Raw genomic sequence first — 21,953 nt, 5'->3', positions numbered from 1 at the left:
GTTTAAAAAAAAACAAACTTGAATGCAGATTACTCTGTTGAACTAATCAATATTTTGACTCAATGCGAATGTTTCTGGTCGTGAATGGTAGTTTAAACCCCAGTCACATTTCCAAAAACGACCAACGGCCCACGGGTTTTGAAGCAAAAATGGGATTCTTCGGATGACAGTCGTCAGTTCATCGGCCGTTGTCTTGGCTGATTTTGACCTATTTTTTTTGTCGGCCGACCAATTTTGTGTCCATCGGTCCAAGTTATAATTTTTCATGCGTCGGTGGCCGATTTCTTCAAATGCAGTTATCCGTCGACCAACCTTCGATCATCGTCCGACCATCGGCTGTCAGTTTATTAAGTCGGTCGTCCGTCGTTGGACAATAAGGGTGTTGAAAATTTCGGCCGACGGTTAAAATCAAACTGTAGCTCAGAGCTCGATGATCGGACGACGATTGGCCGACTTGTGAATATTTAACCTATTAAGGATACATAACACAAACAAAATTTTGATGCATGGATTGATATAAATATTTTGAATGGAGATAACATTGATAATTAATCCGTAAGATATAAAGAAATCTTAAGTATTCTTTACTGCTTAGATATGCACCATTTCTCGTTTTTATGCAATTCCATACAAATTTTACACACATTTTCAACATTGAGTCACAATTTTATAAGATTCTGCCACTTTGCCTTGCAAACATTACTCAGTCACCTATCTGAATATAGATCTATGAAAAAATATTGCTGATTTCTAAAGAAAAAAGATTTTTTTGTGTTATTTATCCAAGTCATCGGTGTCCCTAGAAAATAATGTGACTGCTCCGTGTCGCCCGATACTGTGTCGGCCGATCCTGTTCTTTCAACCGACAAGACCAGAAAAATTTAGTCGCCCGACCATCGGCTTAAATGTGACCTAGGCATTACTTTTCATAGGCACTTGATCTTTCTGATAAATCTAGGGTCTGTATATTTGCTCTGTTCAAAATATTTTTCTTTTCTGGATTAATGGGATTCATTACTGTTCATTATCTTAATATTTTTACTTTTATTTTGTTTCATTTTTAGGTCACCTAAGTAACTCAGGTGACCTATTGCTATCCGTTTTCGTCCGTCGTCGTCCGTCGTCCGTCGTGCGTCGTGTGTCGTGTGTTAACATTTGAACATTTTCAGCTTCTTCTCTAAAACCACTGAACCAATTTCAACCAAATTTGGTATACAGCATCTATGGGTAGAGGGGAACAAAAATTGTGAATTTCATGGTCCCTGCCCCCCTGGGGCCTGAGGGGTGGGGCAAAAACCACTAAAATTAATGAAATCTTTAAAAATCTTCTTCTTTACTCCTGGACATCAAGCAGGCAAACTATTGGCATGAATGTAATGAGCATTGAGTCCTCTACCAAAATTGTGAAATTCATGGCCCCAGGGTCAGGGGTTCTAGTGCTAGGGCGGGGCTCTATAGATTATATAGTGAAAATGCATTATTTCTTTGAAAATCTTCTTCTCTGCTCCTGGGTATTAAATACACTAACTAAGCACATAGTTATGATGAGCAAGAGTGCCTCTTCCAGATTTGTGAATTTCATGGCCCCAGGGTCAGGGGTTCTGGTGTTAGGGCGGGGCTGTATAGATTATATAGTGAAAATGCATTATTTCTTTGAAAATCTTCTTCTCTGCTCCTGGGTATTAGATAAACTAACTAAGCACATAGCTATGATGAGCAAGAGTGCCTCTTCCAGATTTGTGAATTTTATGGCCCCAGGATCAGGGATTCTGGTGTTAGGGCGGGGCTCTATAGATTATATAGTGAAAATGCATTATTTCTTTGAAAATCTTCTTCTCTGCTCCTGGGTATTAAATACACTAAATAAGCACATAGTTATGATGAGCAAGAGTGCCTCTTCCAGATTTGTGAATTTCATGGCCCCAGGGTCAGGGGTTCTGGTGTTAGGGCGGGGCTGTATAGATTATATAGTGAAAATGCATTATTTCTTTGAAAATCTTCTTCTCTGCTCCTGGGTATTAGATAAACTAACTAAGCACATAGTTATGATGAGCAAGAGTGCCTCTTCCAGATTTGTGAATTTAATGGCCCCAGGGTCAGGGCTTCTGGTGTTAGGGCGGGGCTGTATAGATTATATAGTGAAAATGCATTATTTCTTTGAAAATCTTCTTCTCTGCTCCTGGGTATTAAATACACTAAATAAGCACATAGTTATGATGAGCAAGAGTGCCTCTTCCAAAATTGTGAATTTTATGGCCCCAGGGTCAGGGATTCTGGTGTTAGGGCGGGGCTCTATAAATTATATAGTGAAAATGCATTATTTCTTAGAAAATCTTCTTCTCTGCTCCTGGGTATTAGATTAACTAACTAAGCACATAGTTATGATGAGCAAGAGTGCCTCTTCCAGATTTGTGAATTTTATGGCCCCAGGGTCAGGGGTTCTGGTGTTACGTTGGGGCTCTATTGATTATATAGTAAAAATACATTTATTCTTTGTAAATATTTTTCTTTGCTTTTGGGTTTTAAGCCAATGATCCAAGTATATATATATTTATGATGAGGAAAGGTGCATCTAGAAAAGTGGTTATTAATGCCTCCAGGGTCAAAGGGGGTGGGGGTGGTTACATAGCCTGAAAATAAATTAATGCTTTGAAATCTGCTCTTTGGTATTAATCAACCATTTTATGATAAAATTTGCAAAATTTTGAAATATATGGCCCTGGGTCAGTGGTTCCTTTGGGGTGAGGTGCACAACTGGTTATAAAGTGGAAGTACATTTTCTCTTTGTTACTCTGATCTACCTCTGGGTATTAAGTAAATAGAGTAAGCATGCTAAGTTAATAATTATGATATGCAATGGTGCCTCTTTCAAAATTGTAAATTGTGAATTTCATGGCCTCCGGTTTAAACACGAACCAAATTTAATTGTTTGAAAGTTGTTACACAATACTCAGGTGACATATAAGGCCCGTGGGCCTCTTGTTTATTATGTTGTATGGAGATAACGAACAGTTTACTGTTATAATCAATTTCAGAAGTCCATGAACACAATTTTAAAATTAGAACAAAGCAAACGTGACCCTCAAAAATAAACTCAGGTGCCAAAGAGGAGTAAGTACCCCGTGGGGACCTGTCCCTCCTGCATGTGCTTCTTGTTAAGATCGGGCAAACGTTGAAATCCATTGATAATCTTTGTGAGTAAACATGCTTAACATTTTGTGTGAAAAGCCAGTCAGCGTTCAACTTGAAACAAAAAATAACCAGAAAAGATGACTACATACAAAATTCATTTACAATGGTACCAAAAAGTGGTGGCGGTTGGGGAACTTTACAATTCATTCATTCATTGATTGATATAATGGAAGGTCTAGTCTGGGTGCAGAATGTAGATAGAGCCCTTTAAATGGCATAAACGGTAAACCTATTATGTTGAAATTCGTTTTATTATTATTATTATTTGAAAAGGACGATCATTAATGCAATGATATTTATGTTTTAAATGTTTGAAAAGCAGAATAGATTAGTAAAAGACTTATTCTGGTTTTGAAAGAGCAATGATATTCAGTTTTTGAAGGAGTTAAACAGGAATATGTACGGAATACACAATATTAACAACCTTCATTAATTGATTTATAGTATACACTGTAATAATATTACTACATGATTACACTGGTACATGTTCAATAATTGTTCAACGGCCTAGAACTTAAAGTTGTGTATATTTGCTTTTGTTTATCCTACGACTGTTCTTTAATATTTCTTTCAATATCAGTTCAACAATTTCCACACAAATGTGCAGGGAGACGTTTTAATATTTCATTACTTATGTTAAACTCCAAATGCCTCTCTCCCCTGTTATCAAATGGCGTCTGCAAGAAACTTCGTTACGGGTGACTGAAAATGTTACCTTTAATTTTTGAAAAATCACCCGGTATTCCATATACTGTGTACATTATACATAAGACGGCATATTTTTACCTGATTTTTTTCCTGTTCAGCGTTGATAAACGCTTTTATTTCCTTACAAACGAGGCGTCCCTTTTTTTATTTCTGTACAGTGAGTACCTAAATGGTTTATTTGAATTTTCATTTGGTTTTGTTTCAGATGAAATATATAAACATTAAGTACATTTTTATTTCCGAGTGAAATTCATACGCTTATAAAAGGTGAGTATAAATGAATTATGATTCTACTTCTGGTATTTCAAGTAGTCCCTACTTTGACGATGTTCCCAATTTGCATTGAACATGATTTATGAGACGAACACTCTTACATGTATCTTCCCCTATTTTAATGTTTAATTATTAGACACTCGAGGTTTTTCCTGTGACCTGGGAAGTTAACCTTATGCGTCTATATGAAAACGATCAAGATTTTTCTCTAGGCATAATAGAGCAACTTCTTTGCATTTCTTTTAAAGAGCACGTAAAGCTGCTTTTTCCATTCACATTTGCTTTTTTGTTTTACTGAAATGTCTAAAGAAAGTCCCGTCTGCCTGATCAATACATAGGGCTTAAGGCGGCATGTGACCTATCGCCAGAGTATGCTTACTTCACCTGGGCACCTGATCCCACCTCTGAAATATCTAGGGGACAGTGAAACACTTGTCAATCGCACGGGTAGGGATTAAAATTATATTATGAGATATTCATAATTCTGGCTTTTTTTTAAATATATGAATATACGATCAGAAAACAAGCTCATCATCCATTGAACAATAAAATCGAGGGGAGAGCAAAAAACAGAGAAACTCAGATTAGGAATCAGTGTATTCTAGGAGTAAACATCCTCTGTCAATTGATCCCAACCGCCGTGTGTTCCTTGTCGTGATCAGATAAAAACTCTGTATACAGATCATTGTGAAAATAATAACATTCAATCTAATAACTATCAATAACTTTCATTTAAAAAACACCAACTTTCGACATGATGATAGACTTATTGTATATGCAGACGAGGTTAGTGTATCGAATATAGAATTTTAGAAGTGTTAACATAAAACAAGGCATTTGATATCCTTTTTACATCAACTAATTTGTCATTAGCTTTCCTTTTTTTCGGAAATTGTTCGTACAGAGAGCATGGTCTTGCGTATTGAATTTGCTAGAAGACGTAATCCCCATACGGAGGTGAAAATGGAACCTGTGCACAGCTAGTTTTTACACACATCTATAAAATAAATATGATATTCGTTAAAAAAGTTAAAACATAAAGATTCTTTCTTAGATTACCAAGGTCTTGTTTTTTACCATTTTATACCTACTAGTATTACCCATTGGTTTGTTGTTTATTAAAACGATCTGTGTGTTTTTATGCCATAGACTTAGCAAGAGGATAATACAATATGTAACAAGTTTTTAAAAAAAAAAAAACATATTATCTAAAAAATTAGCAAACTGTCTGAATATTTTGAGTTCAATACTGTTCATTATCTTTACATTATCTTCACATATTTTTCTTTCAAGTGTAACAATCAGAACTGCTAAAAAATTCGGCTTTATGATTTACAGCGCAAAGAGCTTTAAGACTTTATAACCAAGATCAAGATTAGAAATATTTGTTGTTTTAATTGCTATTCAAGTCAATTGATTTCAAAATTGTTTAAATGATAACGTAGTCAATTAAATTAACTGAAGCTTTTAAATATTTAATAACGATATACTGGTTATTCCAAATGATTTTATCTAGAATATTTAACTGTATAAATTTGTTCCTAACATTTAAGGTTTAGGAAAACACCTGCTGTATATGTTATTCGTGTTGTGATTTGATGATTTGTGATTAAATAGAATGAATTAACATTTTTAAAAAAATGAAATCTTGGCGTGCTTAAAAAACAATTGAAAGTTTTTGTTGGACTTTACCTTGAAATGTAAGTTTTTAAATCGAATGGCTCAACACTCAAGAAAAGGAACAAAAAGATTTATTTCAATAATGCTTTTATATGATGTCATAGACGTACATCACAATTAATGTAGCATGTAAATTAATATAAAGAGTTTTAATAAAACTTCTAAAAGAGGATTCGAAGAATCCAATGTACATTGTAATTGTATAAAACAGCCAACAATATAAGAATTATTGATTTTATTATCAACGTTACCCGACTGTTTGACTGTCTGTTCCTAATTATATAAATTCATGTATAAATCTTTATTTGCCCGTCTGTTTGTATATTTTGCAGTAGAAGATGTTTGTATGATACCTGTAATAGATAGAGGAAAACACCTTTTCAAGATATCAGTTGATTCGCTGAATACTGCAGAACTTGTGTAAAATATAAAGAAAATATTAGACAGGACAGGTTAGACAATAGTGTGATATTTATACCCTATAAAAGTTGGTTGTAAAAAAAATGATTCATACGCAGATTCAATTGCAATGTATATTCGACATATATATGAGGCATGCCCTATTCAGACGTCCCTTCAAAAATTCTAATGCATTCACATAAAATCATCTTTTGAAACGTTTGAATTATTTTTTTTCTGGGGGGTGTTGCACAATATTTACTCACGAAATTTACTTTCTTACAGAGGACGTTTTTTGCTTAAAAAGGTGGAACCTCAGCTCAGCATTCGAATAATCTCTTTTATCAATGGGAAATACAACAGCTACTCCTGAGGACAAGGCGGTCCAAGATCAGCCAAAACAAAGTAAAAACCTACCACAAAAAGGAAAAAGCAATGAGTCTTCCTCCACCTTATCAGCGAATAAACAAGGTACGAATTAATTTTCTAATCTTTGTTGTGACGTAATCATAACAGATATTGTTATTTATTGACATAAACTAGCAAACTATACATGTACCCCTTTACTCCAGTCCCAAATGATCATTTATGACATTATCTATTAATTAGTAACCTCATATATATATATGTTACTTATCACTGGGAAGAGAAGCCATTATAATGTTGCAATCTGCTCGATATATTTCTGTGCCCTCGAATAATATTTCACTTTGGATAGGAAAGATTCCTTTTGATGTTTGTTTTATTTCTGGATTTCTATCTAAAGGAAAAGTTGTACCTAAGCTTAATCCTTTGAGAAAAAAGGAAAACTCAAAATTTTAAACAAAATCTCAATTTTAGAAAAGGGGCACCAATAAACATTGAAACAACGTAATGTTAAAAAAAATCATGATTTTATTTGAGTAGCACAATTTTCAGTGCAGATTTGGTCAGTACCTGAAAACCAAGAAATTACAGAATGAAAAGGAAATTTGAAATTAATAATTATCATATTAGAGTTTAAGAATTCCAATCGTGGGTAAACTATGTGTTGCTTTGACAATGCGATGTTGGTCTTTATAAGGATGATTCAGAATTTACCATACTATCTATTACAGAAGTCCATGCGCAATCTTCTACTCACTCTTCGCGACTGAAATGTGCAATGTGTTCGAATCTGCACACACTCCATTCTCACTGTAAACAATGTGGAAACATCTGCGAAAACTGCTCCAATTTCCACAGAAAAGGAAATGCTTTCAAGGACCACGAAGTGATAAATATAGCTCTACCGAAGGGAGCAAAGGCCATTCCTTTTGAGGTTTTTTTTTTGTCAAACTGCACTGCTTGTAATATAAAAAAAAATATTTTTCAAAGGTATTAACAAATCTGAATTAGAATTTCATTCCATTTTAACCAGATAGAATCCTTGCATGAGCACGAGTTTATCAAAAGCCCTAAACCGATACTTCATGAATCACCATCCGGTTTAACACCATCAAAACCCAAAAAGAAGAAAGGGATGAAGCCTGAATCGGATTCTTATTCGAAACAGAAAATGAAGATTGTATTACCGATGGTAAATGACATAAAGAAAATTAAGGTAGTTATTTACATTAAATTCAATAATATGCTTCGTATACCCTAGGTCATACGTTTTATTTCCTTTATTGACTCAGATATGGTTTTTTTTTTGTTTTGTTTTGTTTTGTTTTGTTTTTTTTTGCTTAAAGCTATCTTTTTTTCTATTCAAATGAATCCTTGAATCCTTAAAATACAGCAGATGCAATATGCGTTTTTATATACAATTTTAAATAATATAAAACCTGGAGGATATCATAAATTACTGATAATATGTATAAAAAGTTCAAGATTTGTGTGTTAGTTTTCAAATATTTGGATGACTTTTGTTCAAGCTCAAGAGTCCATTTCTCCTCTTTGGCACCTGATTCCACCTCTGATGTTTTGGAGGTTCGTGTCTCCTCTGCTCTTATTTTACATTTGATCTTGAATACTGTTTGTTATCTCCATATGTTTCATTGGCAATATACAAAGCGGGAGCGGTATGAAAGAATATTTCGATGGCAGCATTTTGAAATCCCTTTTGCTTGTGTAAATATTCACTCTTATCTTTATTGTTTAACATCTTACATGCCTTTTTGACCTTTGCTTTTGCGAAAGCAGAGGGACATTTAATCTTATTCGTCTGTCCGTCCCTAAGTCTAGCTGCCTGAAAGTCTATCACATAAACTTAATCTTAATCATAACTTTGAATGAGAAAAGATAGGGGACTTTCCACATGTGCATTACCTGTTACAAGATCTTTTCAAATATACAATGGTTTTTGACCCTGTTGTATCTTGACCTCGTAGTTGATCTACTTTAATTTTTAAAAGAGAATAATAGTACTTCAAATTCTTCATATTTTTTTTAAGAGAAAGGGTTAGGCTTTCAAATGTGACAACGCCTTTCCAAATATACTATGATTTTTGACCCCGTGACCTTGTCCTTGAACTTTGACCTATTTTTCTTTAAATTTAACCTTAGTCATAACTTCTGAATGAGAAGAGATATAGTTTTCATATTTCACCTGTGTACGTGTATTACCTGTGACAAATTCTCTCTAAATACTAGTACCCTGTGTTTTCTTTTTACCGTGTGACCTTGATGCTGAAGTTTGACCTACTTTTAAAAATGTAATCTTTCCTCATAACTTTTAAGAGAGGTAATAGAAGAGGGATAGGTCTTTCATTCTTGAATTGTACATTAATTGCCTGTAACAAGATGTTTCCGAGCATACAACTAATATTATGTCTGACCCCTTTACCTTCATGCTTGATTGATTTATTGTATACTGTTTAACGTCCCTCTCCAGAATATTTCACTGATATGGAGACGTCACCATTGCCGGTGAAGGGCTGCAAATTTAAGCCTATGCTCGGCCTTTCAGTAGGGAGGGATCTTTATCGTGCCACACCTGCTGTGACACGGGGCCTTGGTTTATACGGTCTCATCCGAAGGACCGCCCCATTTAGTCGCCTTTTACGACAAGCACCTATTCTAACCCGGATCCCAACGGGGCCCTTCATGCTTGACATAATTTTTTTTTTTAAATTAACTTTGGTGATTACTTTCACCTGTTTATTTTCTTTGCAGAGGTCTCGTGGCATATGATAGGTCGAACATTATCACAATATCTCATTAGTAATGACATCCCATCCACTTAAAGACACCTAAAGCGGGGGACCACACTTATTTGAATTTGCTTGTTTTTCATTTATTTAGACAGAAAAATCAATTCAGCCAGAAAAATCAGTTCAGCAAGTTGTCCTCAAAGATGTTTTCACCAAAACGACACATATTGAATCTCCATCCGGTTTAAAAGCATCAAATTTTCCAGAAAAGAAAACGAAAAAACAGGAATCCGATTGTACTTTCATACAGAATAGGAATATTGCGTCACCGATGGTAAATGCTATGCTTGGAATCAAGAATGTTTCTTTTTAAATGTTTTTACATGTACCCCAACATTATATTACCCAAAACATGAAACAAAAATGTATTTTGAAATATTTACTTTCATGTAAGTTAATAGAATACTTCAAGGAAAAAATTTAAACCATATATTTTATAATTGTGAATATGTAACATTTATATTATCAATGTAAGCAAAATATTTTTCTACTACTCTTTTGTTTTATAATTCTCAGAAAACACCTTCTATTCAGCAAGAAATCCTTGGAAGTAATTGCTCAAAAACTTCACTTGATGACACTCCATCTGCATCGTTTAAACCTCAAGAGAAAAAAGGAATAAAGCGGAAGTCGGATTCCATTACTTTAAAGGAAATGGGAAATGCTGCTTGTCCAAAACATAAAACATATATATTGGATTTATGTTGTCGGGATTGCAGTGTAGCCATTTGTTCGCAGTGCTTGGTAACCAATCATAGTTGTCATACAATTGGCAATATTGAAGAATTTTTCCAAAATAAAAAAGCCAGGATTGAAAGTGATTTGAACTTAATTCAGAGTCACATAGAGCAAAGGGAGAAAGCAAAACAAAAGATGATGGAAGAGCAAGAAAAGATGGAACAAGCAACCGGAAACGTGGTAAAAGAAATTAAGAATATTACTGAAAAGATGCAAGCCATCATTCAGCAAAAGGTCGAATATTTAAAAACACATACAAGAGAAATCAAGAAAATGGTTACATCAAGAAAGGGTGATTTTAACAAGGAAATAAACAAATTGGAAACCCTGCGTAAAAAATGTCAAGATGAACTCAATACAAAGGATTTAGGAGCTGTTCTATATAGGAAGGACAAGAGCCATTCGCTTGAAGATTACCAAATGCTTCCCAGTTCCTACAAAATCACACCGGCGACATTTGTTCACGGAGCATTAGATCTCGAAATTATCAACAGTTTTGGTACCATTGTTCCAGCCACTATTCAAGAAAAATCTAATGCATTCGATGCAGATCCGATGACGATTCCAGAAAAGAAGAAACAAGCAGTTGATAATGCATCTCAATTGCTCATCTCGACAGCAAGAGCTCCAACAAAACAAGACGAAGAAATATTGAGAGAAGCCGTTTTTCCAATTTATATGGAACTTGGCAAGAATATTCTGTAGATATAATCATTGTCGAGTAGTCGTTTCCTGATAAAGTTTCAGAGACCTGACAAAGAAAAAAATATTCATTAAATGTTGATGATAGAGTGATTAAAAAATTTTATTAGCATGATATATGAAATAAAGACAGACTTAATATATGTACAACGTAATATACTTATAATATTTTGATTTTTTTTGTTGCTGTAATTTCTTGCTTGATGTGTTTCATAATCATTAAATGAAATCTATTAGCACAAAATAAGGCAAAAGAGAAGTAAAACGAATATTTACTTAATTTATTGAATAGATATCAAGTTTTATAATGTATATTTTCGCTACAACTAACTAATAAAATTTTATTAAATAAATTTTTATTTTAAAAAGCTTGATTTTTTACAAGGCAAACATATTGATAAGGAGGACAAGTGGATTGCACTTTGTACTAATGGATAAGAAGAGATTGATTGATTGATAAAAAAAATTAGCCATTTCTAATAAAATTGAAATGTCTATTTCTGAGTTGTATACTTTGATGCTAGAACTAAATGTAATACATCGCTTTGTTTAGAAAAGATTATAGTTTTAAAAAATCTTGTCAAAAGAGTAACGTGAGGAAACGTGATGTGCGATTTGCCAACTCCTGTCGTGACACGGGACTTAAATTTTGTTTTGCATTCGGAAAACTACTAAAACAACGAAACTCTGAAAATGCTGACGGAATCAGGAAATAAATAAAAAAAAAGCCAATTATAATGAAAAAGATTATTTCTGAGTGGTATAGACTTTGAATCGGACGAAGGATGGAGAGCGAAGAAACAGATTACAATGTGTATATCGTTAAAAGATCTTGTCAAAAGAGTAACATGATGTGCGATTTGCCTCCTGTCGTGACTCGGGACCTAGGAATACAAAATGTATGTTGAAATATCAAGGATAAACTTTTCGGGCGAGGGAAGAGATCTACAGTTTGTCTCTGCTTGATGATGAGACCTCTAAATATAGAATTCACAACCCAAAATTACCAGTTGAAATAACCGTAAGTGAGTACATGTATTTTCAACATGTACATAAAATTTCAGGGTTTGGAGGTGGTAAAAACGCTATATTTAAATAAAGAGCCGCTTAACCGATTAACTTGAAAATTAAATGAATTCATATTTGAAGGCTGACAGTTGATAGTGCAATTTTAAGGTTCTATTTAAATTTTGCCCATAAGCTGTAACAAGCAAACTAACACATAAACACACACGCAATAGCAATGCTACATCCCCTGCGCAACTAGTTGTTTGAGGTGATAATAGAAAGGAGGCTTCCAGTTTACCTGATCGGAAGAAAACCCCCACTTTACCACAACACACACTGAAATTTTCTACCTACATCATACATCGACAGACAATTTATTTCTTTACGTTTTTACTTCGGTACTCTCCGTGATTTTTCGTATCTAGAGAAACTGTTTTTTTCATGCACGAGCGCTTTAGCACTCACTATAAATACATTTACCGGGGAATGTTCGATTAATGCGACGTTCGTTACAAAGAATCACAGGTTGTTTTGTGTCTTTGGCTCTCCTTGCCCACCCAGTCCTTGCATTGTTTATCCTGTAAAATTTATGCATTTGGCTTGTATCGTTTGAATAAAAGTGCGATTCGTAACGAAAACAACAATCCTACAGCATTATTATTGTTTATGTTTGTTTTTCAATAAATTAGTAAATAAGAAAATATTTTTTTTCGGAGAAGTGAACCAAGAGAGAAAATAAAAAGAGAGCAAAGCCTTCAGTTATCATGAAGGGAATGAAGATTGCTTCTTGGCCTAAACATTATTTTAATACTGTGGATTTATGTTGTGATGATTGCAGTCAAGCAACATGTTCGCAGTGTCAAACATCTGTCCATACTGGATCGAAGTGTCTAACATCTGCCCATACTGGACACAGAATAGAAGATGATACTGATTATCTCGAAAAAAAGAGCTATGATAGAAAGTGATTTAGATCTCACTCAGAACCATATCAAGCAAAGAGAGAAGTGAATTTACATTTCCTTCACAAAAAATACTGTAGTAAACTAAAGCTAAATATAGTTTGTTAAAAATAGTAAATCAAACTTCCAAAGTTTTTACTATAGTAGATTAAATTTCCAAAGATTTCACTGAAGTAAGTTAAAGTTTCAAAGTTTTCACTATAGTAAATCAAATAAAGTTGCAAAGTTTTTACTACATTAAATCAAATGTCCAAAATTTTTGCTGTAGTAAATCAAAGATACAAAGTTTTCACAGAGTAAATCAAAGTTCCAAAATTATATTTATAGTTGATCAAACTTTCAAAGTTTTCACTATACTTTATCAAATTTCAAACTTTTTCATCAGTTTAAAAACCTTTATAATTTTTAAAGTAATTTTTTTTATATATATTTAAGCCGTTTTAGGGGATCAATAGGGGTTGGTTGGGGCTATATATATATATATATATATATATATATATATATATATATATATATATATATATATATATATATATATATATATATATATATATATATATATATATATATATAAAATACAATTTTTAACATTTAAATTTTTTTAATCTATGGTTGATTAAGGTTAATTAAGCTTATTTATTTTTTCATTTTAAATGCCGCATATAATTTTGTATTTATTTTTTCTTCCATTAGATAATATCTAGTTTACATTTGTCTAACATTAAAACAAAATTTTTTCGGTACAACTAACAACCTTTACATTAATATTCATTAATTGTACATTATTCTTTCAGAGCAATGGTAAAGTTCCTTTAAAAAAATCACGGAATCTTTTATGAATCTTTACCTTGAAATATGACAAAATAAAAAAAAAAATGGAATGAAATCATAATTACATCAAAGTTCCGAAGTCATTGTTATGGTCAATCAACGTTTTCATTATAGTAAATTAAAGTTCCAAAGTTTTTACTATATAGTCGATCAAAGATCCAAAGTTTTCACTGAAGTAAATCAAAGATCCAAAGCTTTTACTTTGGTACTAAAGTTAACTAAAGTATTTTTTGTTAGGGTTGGTTGAAGAACTAAAAAAGATGGAACAAACCATGGACAAAATGGTGACGGAGGGAAAAGATCTGGAGGTCAAAGTGCACTTTATTTCATGTACGAATATATTCCGCACTATACATTTTCTATAATATTAATGAAATTTTCATTATGCCTGAAAATGTGTAAAGCCGCTAAAAATGTACATCGATACATGTAAGATGGCCGTAGAAATTTGTAAAGCAAACAATTATTTCATTAAACAAGAGGCCCAGGGGCCACAGCGCTCACCTTAGCACATAGGGCTTAAATTTACTCCCCACCCTCCAGGTGTTCATCATTTGAACAAATTAGAATAAACACTACCTTAGGATGATTCCATATAAATATCACTAATCAGAGCTTTGAAGTACTTAAAAAGAAGATTTTAAAAGGTTTCCCTATATATCCCTATGTAAAACTTAGGTCGGCCATTTTGGCCCCATCCTAGCCCCGGGGGTCATGATTTGAACAAACTTGAATCTGCACGACCTGAGGATATTCCACATATATATTCATCTTTCCTGGCCCAGTGGTTCTTGAGAAGGATTTTAAAAGATATTTCCTTTATATTCCTATGTAAAACTAGGGTCGGCCATTTTGGCCTCACCCTTGCCCCGGGGGTCATGATTTGAACATATTTGAATCTACACTACCTGAGGATTATTCCACATCAGTTTCATCTTTCTTAGCCCTGTTGTTCTGTAGAAAAAGATTTTTAAAGATTTTTCTTTTATACTACTATGTTAAACTAGGGTAAATGGCCATTTTGGTCTTTAACAGGGGTCATTTTAACAAACTTGAATCTACACTACCTGAGGAAGATTCCACATGAGTTTCATGTTTCCTGGTTTCGTGGTTCTGGAGAAGAAGAATTTTAAAGATTTTTCTTTTAAATTCCTATGAAAAAATTGGGTCGGCCATTTTGGCCCCACCTTTGAACTGGGGATCATGATTTGAACAAACTTGAATCTACACTACCTGAGGATGATTCCACATGAGTTTCATCTTTCCTGGTTTCGTAGTTCTGGAGAAGAAGATTTTTAAACATTTTTCCTATATATTCCTATGTTAAATTTGGATGGGCCATTTTTGGCCCCACCCTTACCCCGGGGGTCATGATTTGAACAAATTTAAATCTACACTGCCTGATGATAATGCCACATGAGTTTCATCTTTCCTGGACAGGTGGTTTTGGAAAAGAAGTGCCACATGAGTTTCATCTTTCCTGGACTGGTGGTTTTGGAGAAGAAGATTTTTAAAGATTTTTCCTATATATTACTGTGTGAAACTTGGGTCGGCCATTTTGGCCCCACCCTTGCTTCGGGGGTCATGATTTGAATAAACTTGATTTTGACAAACTTAAATCTACACTACCTGATGATAATGCCAGATGAGTTTCATCTTTCCTGGACTGGTGGTTTTGGAGAAGAAGATTTTTAAAGATTTTCCCTATATATTCCTATGTAAAACCTGGGTCGGCCATTTTGGCCCCACCCTTGCCCCGGGGGTCATGATTTGAACAAACTTGAATCTGCACGACCTGAGGATGATTCCACATGAGATTCATCTTTCCTGGCCCAGTGGTTCTTGAGAAGGATTTTAAAAGATATTTCCTTTATATTCCTATGTAAAACTAGGGTCGGCCATTTTGGCCTCACCCTTGCCCCGGGGGTCATGATTTGAACATATTTGAATCTACACTACCTGAGGATTATTCCACATCAGTTTCATCTTTCTTAGCCCTGTTGTTCTGTAGAAAAAGATTTTTAAAGATTTTTCTTTTATACTACTATGTTAAACTAGGGTCGGCCATTTTGGCCCGACCCTTATAACAGGGGTCATGATTTGAACAAACTTGAATCTACACTACCTGAGGATGATTACACATGAGTTTCATGTTTCCTGGTTTCGTGGTTCTGGAGAAGAAGATTTTTAAAGATTTTTCTTTTAAATTCCTATGAAAAAATTGGGTCGGCCATTTTGGCCCCACCTTTGAACCGGGGATCATGATTTGAATAAACTTGAATCTACACTACCTGAGGATGATTCCACATGAGTTTCATCTTTCCTGGTTTCGTAGTTCTGGAGAAGAAGATTTTTAAACATTTTTCCTATATATTCCTATGTTAAATTTGGATGGGCCATTTTTGGCCCCACCCTTGCCCCGGGGGTCATGATTGAACAAATTTGAATCTACACTACCTGAGGGTAATGCCACATGAGTTTCATCTTCCCTGGACTGGTGGTTTTGGAGAAGATTTTTAAAAGATTTGTGCTATATATTCATATGTAAAACTTTGGTCGGCCATTTTGGCCCCACCCTTGCCCCGGGGGTCATGATTTGAACAAATTTAAATCTACACTGCCTGATGATAATGCCACATGAGTTTCATCTTTCCTGGACAGGTGGTTTTGGAGAAGAAATGCCACATGAGTTTCATCTTTCCTGGACTGGTGGTTTTGGAGAAGAAGATTTTTAAAGATTTTCCTATATATTACTATGTAAAACTTGGGTCGGCCATTTTGGCCCCACCCTTGCCCCGGGGGTAATGATTTGAATAAACCTGAATGTACACTTTCTGAGGATGCTTCCACATGAGTTTCATATTTCCTGGCCCAGCTGTTCTGGAGAAGAAGATATTTAAAAAATGCCATTAATTTTTATGAAATTCATGATTATCTACCCTTGGAAAAGGGCGTGGCCCTCCATTTGAACAAACTTGAATCCACTTTACCCAAGGATACTTTTTACCAAATTTAGTTGAGTTTGGCCCAGTGGTTCTTGAGAAGAAGATGAAAATGTGAAAGGTTTACGACGACAACAACGACAACGACGACAGACAACGGATAAATTTTGATCAGAAAAGTTCCCGTGAGCCTTCGGCTCAGGTGAGCTAAAAATATGAAGAATTATTATTTTCATAACAATAAGTCAATACAATATTTCGAACATCTTTTTTCTCTCATTTTAAAAACAAGGCACCGGTCCCTGAATTACACCGTGCCATAAATTGCGTTGTACTTCCGAGACTGCAAAAAAATATAATATACAATGTGTACACCAGGTCACGTGAACCTCACATCAACATGATCCTTACATCAAACTGGTTAGTGTTAGCTTGATGATACGACATCTAAATATAGAATGTTAGCTTGATGACGCGACCTTCTAAATATAGAAAGATATTATATATTTAAGTAGGTGGGAGTGTAGAAGCAGGGACCTATATACCCTGTACCTCTTTCCAATATTTTATACAAACGCACGTGGATAAGGATAGTCCAAAAGGTATTCTTTGTTATTTGTTTGTCATACAATAATCGTAACCATATACACATCTTTTAATATATGTTGCTTTGTTTGCACGTGTATATTTGAACCCGCCTTTTTCAATATGGCGTCAAAACTCTAGACTTTTGTTTTCAATTTATTTACACGTGAATAAAGTGTGTGTTATGTTATACGTTAATAAATTCATTGTTACATGTAATAACATGGAAAAACGTTACTTCTCGGATTTTTATTTAAAAAACCTTGCATAGAGAGGGTATTTATAATCATATTTACTGTTGCCCAGTCTTTGCATCAAGTTTCTTGGATCTTTGCATTAAGTTACAGATCTAATTGTTCAAATAAGTTCACGACAATTGCCAAACCAGATGTAAGTTTGGGTTTTTGGAATAATTCATTTTTTCTATCTTAAATGTTAGAAACCTTTTTTCTATTACCGTGGAAAAATCCCATAATTAGCACTTTTATTACATATATATTGTGTTAAACACGTACATGAAATTATTTACAAAGTGAAACAGTGAAAGGTGTAGTCTACTTTTGCATTTGTCCGATATATGGGCGCATTTTAACAGGATGTTTACATATGGCCCGATAAAAAAGAATGAAATGAACTTGATACCAAAGCACATAAAAATGAATGAAACACAGAAACACGTTAGGTAATATAAAGTCACAGAGTACAAAGAGCAGTCATATCTTCAACACTGAGCGCATAAATTTTCCGTTTGAATGCTTCTAAAATCTTTCCCAAATAAATTTCCCATCAGCGACCTACAGATTTAAAATTGTTTGCTTTAATAAATAGAACCCTTAGCTTCTTTCTTCGTGGTTTGTCCGACGTACTTCTTTTTTAGTTCACCTGAGCCGAATGCTCAACTGAAATTTCTTAATTATCTGTGGTCGTTGTTAACATTTCACAATTTCTTCTTTAGAACCACTGGGCCGACTTTAAAAAAACTTCCAAAAGAGTATCCTTTGGCAAAAGGAATTTCAGTTTGTTCAAATAAAGGGCCACGCGCCCACGCCTTCTTACAGGGGAGATAATTAGCCTTATTGAAAAAATTATTGCAAGTAGTATCATTTAAAATTTTCTTCTCAGGAACAACTATACTTGAAAACATAAACCTTATGTTGACGCATTGTCAGATATTGTGCATAAAGATAAGTTCAAATCACGCCCCCCCCTTTGGCTAGGGTGGGGCCACAATGGGGATCCAAGTTTTACATATGAATACATAGGGAAAATCTTTAAAAATCTTCCTTTCAAAAACAGTAAAACCAAGATAAGTCATATTTATACATGTTATATGGAATTATTTTTAGGTAGTGTAGACTCAAGTTTATTTAAATTATGACCCCTGGGGAAGGGTGGGGCCTTATTGAGAGATCTAAGTTTTACAAAGGAAAAAAATCTTAATCTCAAAATTTTAATCTCAAAAACAGCAAAGCCTGGATCAGTCATATTTATATTCGAAGCCTCTCAGGAAGTGTAGATTCAAGTTTGTTCAAATAATGTCACCCGGAGGAAGGTCTTAATCTCAAGAATAGCGAAACTTTGAAAATTGATATTTATATGGAAGCATCCTTAGGTAGTGTAAATTCAAGTTTGTTTAAATCAAGATCCATGTAGAGGGGCGGGATCACAATATATAATTAAAAGGTTTACATAGGAATACACTGGGAAAATCTTCTGAAATCTACTTGTAGAGAACATAAAAGCCAAGATTAGTCATATTTATATGAAAGCTATATCAGGTAGTGTAATAATTTTGTTCAAATCATGCCCTCCGGGTCTTAAGGTTTTACATAAGAAGAATCTTTAAATATCTTCTTTTCAAGATCACATTTGCACTTTAAAAATATTGAACTGATTAACTGCTCAGCTTTTTTTCTAGTCAGGTTCAAGAAAACTTGTAAAATAGTTTTCCTGTCCTAGCATTTTCTCTACAGAAAAAAATTAGAAGCTTACGAAAAAAAAAGACTTTTTATCATATGATGTAGAAACCTTGGCACAAGGTCATGATTTTTAGTAGAGGTCATTAGGAGAAAAAACATTATATTAATATAGCCCGTATATGTACATATATTAAAACCTGAGATTTAACAATGAAACATATAGTAAAATGGAATGGGTAAGTCAGTTTTGTGAGCATGCTAATTGAACCTGTTGTCCCATATAAAGGGCAGCCAAAGATAGAGATTTGTTTTTCATTTGCCGAAAAAAATATTTATTTATCAGAAACATTAACTTGCATAAAACTAGTAGTCATTATTGTTAACTTAAATCACGATTCCTTATTAAAATTGAATTCACAGTTGTCTTTCTCTTTTTTGATATTATTAGGGAAGTGATGTCTTCTATATACTCTCCTCGACTTAAATGTGGGGTATGTGCTGATTTAAGTATTCTCTACTCGCACTGCAAACAATGTGGGAACCTATGTGAAAATTGTTCAGGACTTCACAGCAAAGGGAATGCCTTCAAAAATCATAACGTGGTGTCTTTAACTTTTTCAGATGAAATTGATACTTCTTCAATCAAGGTATGTTAATTAAAGTATTGATTTTAGTGAATAAAACTTACTATTATTATTTCTAGGCTAAAAACATTTCAAAACGTAAATAAATCAGTATTATAAGTTAAGAGATATACTTGTATATGTTTACCAAATTGCTTTATTTTTAAACGCAAAAATGTTAAATAAAAGGAAATACTGTCAAATAAAATTATGCAGAACCTCAAAATGCCTTTGAGTGCATCATTTAATAATGTTTGATTTCAGTATTTTTAAAAAAAAATGAGTGTCATTTTCTTTCCTTTAGTGTAAAAGATAGTATTGAAAACAGAATCGACTGACAAATATACATATATGTTTGTATCATTTTATTTCTACCTTTTATTCAATAAGATGGAACCTTCCATACAACTAGATCTCCGTGATAATATCCCCGTCACCACATGTATAATACCGCCTGATGTTGCATCGACTTCAACAAGTGCCCCAACATCTGTTCATGCACCATCAACTTCAAATGCTCCAAAACATGTTTATGTGCCATTAACTTCAAATGCTCCAAAACCTGTTTATGGGCTATTAACTTCAAATGCTCCAAAACCTGGGTATGTGCTATTAACTTCAAATGCTCCAAAACCTGGTTATGTACCATTAACTTCAAATGCTCCAAAACCTAGTTATGTACCATTAACCTCAATTGCTCCAAAACCGTTTTATGTGCCATCAACTTCGAATGCTCCAAAACCTGTTTATGTGCCATCAACTTCAAATGCTCCAAAACCTTTTTATGCGCCATCAACTTTAAATGCCCCAGCACCTGGTTATGCGCCATTAACTTCAAATGCCCCAACACCTGGTTATACGACATCGACAAATACACCTAATACTTCAACGAAAAAAGGTGTGAAACGGAAAGCTGCTTCCGTTACCATGAAGGAAATTGAGAAAGTTGCTTGTCCTAAACATACATCTAAAACAGTGGATTTATGTTGTCAGGATTGCAATCAAGCAATATGTTCGCAGTGTCTGATCTCTAGCCATACTGGACACAGAATTGGAGATATAACCGATTTTTTTGGAAACAAAAGAGCTATGATTGAAAGTGATTTAGATCTCATTCAGAGCCATATCCAACAAAGAGAGGACGCAAAACAGCAGCTGGTTGAAGAACTAGGAAAACTGGAGCAAGCTTCAGAGAGCGTGATGAAGGACGTTAAAGATTTTATTGAAAAGATGCGAACAACCATTCTAAATAAGGCCGAAGAAATGAAGGCAACTACTAAAGAAACTAAAAAGATGATTACTTCAAGAATTGGCGATTTTGTCAAAGAAATTAAAAAACTTGAAATCTTGCGTAAAAAATGTCAAGATGAGCTGGATGCTAAAGATTTATCAGTTGTTCTTTTCAGAAAGGTACCGGCGTTCTCACTCGATACCTACGAAAATCTTCCAAGTTCGTTCAAAATTACACCTCCTGCGTTTAAACCAGACCAATATATTATGGAAAGTTTTGGAACCATCGTTTCTGCAACTATTCAAGAGGAACCTATTGCGTTTAGGTCACCAACTACCCCAATAAAAATGGCATTAAAAAAGAAGATACAGAAGAGTCAAAGCAGTATGCCATTGCCTGTCCCGACAGCCACGGCTGCCCTTGCTCAAAATCACCAAATAATAAAAGATGCAGTGAAAGCACTTTGTGAAGAGCTTGGTATGGACATTGTTAAAAAATGAAGAAGACAAACGGAAATTATTTCTCAAATTTGAAGGACAAAAATCTTTTTCCCAGTAAAGAAAATCATACAATATTAACTTGCCCAAGTAGAAAAAATTATCTTGAAAAAGATGAATATGTAATATGACACATGTATCACAATTAGTAAGAGAGAGAGAGAGGGGGGGGGAGGGAGGTAATGTAAAATTTGAAAGACATGAAATAATAAATGATAATTGTTTTACTTTCTTACTGTGAGAAATATAGGGGGTTTTGATGGTTAATGTATATTTGCTTTGTTTTCTAAATAAATTATGCTCTTTAACTATGTTAATTTGAGTTTGACTCTGTTGTTTTAAATACTGAACTTAAAAATAAAATTATGAAGAATGGTATCAATATCTATGTGATTATTTTATTTACCAGCTTTTGATTTATATAAGGAAAGTTTGTATTTCTATATACATGTACACTTTTTAGCGGTTTCGTATTATACTTAGATATAAA

The 21,953-nt window shown here is 33.9% G+C and overlaps 2 protein-coding genes across 2 annotated transcripts; both read left to right on the top strand.

Annotated features, from left to right (window-relative positions):
- The first annotated feature begins 6,201 nt into the window (after positions 1 to 6,201).
- On the top strand, positions 6,202 to 11,108 carry LOC134246544 (uncharacterized). The gene is made up of 5 exons (XM_062728931.1): positions 6,202 to 6,723; positions 7,350 to 7,552; positions 7,652 to 7,834; positions 9,517 to 9,699; positions 9,942 to 11,108. The coding sequence occupies exons 1-5, from the start codon at positions 6,600 to 6,602 to the stop codon at positions 10,866 to 10,868; spliced, it is 1,620 nt and encodes a 539-aa protein (XP_062584915.1). The 5' UTR covers positions 6,202 to 6,599; the 3' UTR covers positions 10,869 to 11,108.
- Positions 11,109 to 17,115: 6,007 nt separating this feature from the next.
- LOC134246533 (uncharacterized) lies at positions 17,116 to 21,690 on the top strand. The gene is made up of 3 exons (XM_062728921.1): positions 17,116 to 17,210; positions 19,561 to 19,759; positions 20,126 to 21,690. Exons 2-3 carry the CDS (start codon positions 19,568 to 19,570, stop codon positions 21,464 to 21,466), a joined length of 1,533 nt encoding a protein of 510 aa, XP_062584905.1. The 5' UTR covers positions 17,116 to 17,210; positions 19,561 to 19,567; the 3' UTR covers positions 21,467 to 21,690.
- Positions 21,691 to 21,953: the final 263 nt, after the last annotated feature.

This window comes from Saccostrea cucullata, unplaced genomic scaffold (assembly GCF_032062105.1).
Source record: "Saccostrea cucullata isolate Sc308-1 unplaced genomic scaffold, CSIRO_AGI_Scuc_v1 ctg3853, whole genome shotgun sequence".
Classification (NCBI taxonomy): Eukaryota; Metazoa; Mollusca; class Bivalvia; order Ostreida; family Ostreidae; genus Saccostrea; species Saccostrea cuccullata.
This window is presented reverse-complemented; position numbering and strand designations above follow the sequence as displayed.